At 39.4% G+C, this 1,727-nt stretch overlaps 1 protein-coding gene across 2 annotated transcripts in view; it reads right to left on the reverse strand.

Annotated features, from left to right (window-relative positions):
• The window catches only part of LOC109223753, a 5,818-nt gene extending 4,091 nt beyond the window's left edge, over nucleotides 1–1,727 (reverse strand). Inside the window, exons 1-4 of one of the 2 annotated variants that reach the window (XM_019388175.1) lie at nucleotides 1,449–1,727; nucleotides 407–537; nucleotides 241–298; nucleotides 14–148 (exon numbers count right to left, since the gene is read on the reverse strand). In XM_019388175.1, coding sequence (XP_019243720.1) covers nucleotides 14–148; nucleotides 241–298; nucleotides 407–537; nucleotides 1,449–1,520 — 396 coding nt within the window. In that variant the 5' untranslated portion in view covers nucleotides 1,521–1,727. Of the gene's footprint in view, nucleotides 1–13; nucleotides 149–240; nucleotides 299–406; nucleotides 538–669; nucleotides 946–1,448 lie in introns of those variants that run through there. The other variant, XM_019388174.1, reaches the window with a different exon arrangement.

A 1,727-nucleotide genomic window follows, 5' to 3' on the forward strand; every position in this document is an offset into this window, starting at 1 on the left:
GGGGGGGGTTGACCTGTCTTCTTGGCTTAGGAGGGCGGGCTGGTGTCGAGCTCAGGTACTTATCCCACACTTCACGGGCACGAGTAGTGTACTTTGCCTTTTCTTCAGGACTCATCAGCTTCCATGCATCTGAGGCTGCCTTTGTGGCCTAAAAAGTAATGCTCTCACATTAACATGTTCGTGTGTAACAGAGGTATACAATGATGCATCTGATAGTGAAATATAGACATAGATTCTTACAGCTTTCAGGCCTGAAGATTCAGGATGTGTAGCACTATACTCTTTAATAAAGTCACGGCTGAAAACAACATTTTCGATGTTAGCAGAAAATAGTATTTCAAAAGCAGCGGAAAAATAGATAAACAACTCATAATGGACAAGGTATCTACTCATATGAACATGTTACCTGAAGTGCACCCAAGAACAAGCAGGACGAGGATTGGCAACTTGCTTTTTCTTCTTTTTTCTGCTCCCTTCAGGTTCACCAATATCTTGCTCCTTCCTCTTTCCCATTGCATAATCTCTTTCACCGGGCAGCTTAAAATTAAAGACGGAAAAGTTTAGATATCTATAATATACTAATTCACCCTTAAAAAGAACAAGAAAACATGTATGTTAAATCTGCATCAGGACAAGAATGTTAGACGAGTCAAATCAGGAAGATGATACCAAAGCACATAGATTCAGAAAATTTGAACTCTTTTGATTGTACAGCAAATGAACAAATTCACCACTTCTAAAAAATGCAACCATTATATGCAACGATGCCCCAAACTACAGCATCAGCTGAAAACATGACTGCACGTTAGACTGCAGTATATGCATACAGATTCAGCTTCTCCAAAATGTCAGTTTCTTCATACTGTCAATTTCATTAAAAAACAGTGCATCCCATTTTGCGAATGACGTGCTATTAGGCCATGTAATGGAGTAAAATATGATGATAGTCCAATACAAAGCAGCTCACCAAGGCTGACTCCTGCAATTTGACAGTATATTGTCATTGCTTTAAAGACAAGTTTGCTTGGACAATTCAAGTGAAATTACGTCATGCTTCTCCAGCTAGTACTCAAAACAAAGCATTTCACTGATTTTGCTATTGCATGCTAAAGTTGAACAGCTATTTAACACAGACATCACACACACACACACACACTCTCTATACACACCAACACACTCACACACATCATCACACACACAGAGGAACAGATAGAAACAGACAGAAAGCCAAATGTGTGTGTGTGTGTAATAGGTGTTCGCTTTAGCATGCAATAGAAAAATCACACAAACAAAGAGAAACTGATAGAGAGCCAAATGATCAAAAATGATGAATAACAAGTGGATGCTACGCTTCGACGAAAACAATGAATCATAGCAACAACACAATGAGGTATAAAACAAAAAATTAAAAAGCAAAATGAAATGGAAGTGAAATTGAGAATTGAAACCATTGTAATTGTGTGGTGAGGAGGAGAGGTTTCGTTGTTGAGATCAGGTGGAGAAGCCTCAACCTCGACCATGTCGATTTATAGGGAAAATACTAGGGTTCCGGCAGCTATAGAGTGACGACGGAAGCTCATCGGCGAGGAGAAGGGCAAGTTCGCCGGTGTAGGGGAATTCAGGCGTTCAGCAATTTTTTGTGCTGATTAGGGTTGTACCTTTAGGTTCTTTGCTTAATTGCTTTATTTTTTAGTTTCTTTTTTCTTCTTTTACTCGGGAAGAGGAAG

Source organism: Nicotiana attenuata, chromosome 3 (assembly GCF_001879085.1).
Source record: "Nicotiana attenuata strain UT chromosome 3, NIATTr2, whole genome shotgun sequence".
Lineage (NCBI taxonomy): Eukaryota > Viridiplantae > Streptophyta > Magnoliopsida > Solanales > Solanaceae > Nicotiana > Nicotiana attenuata.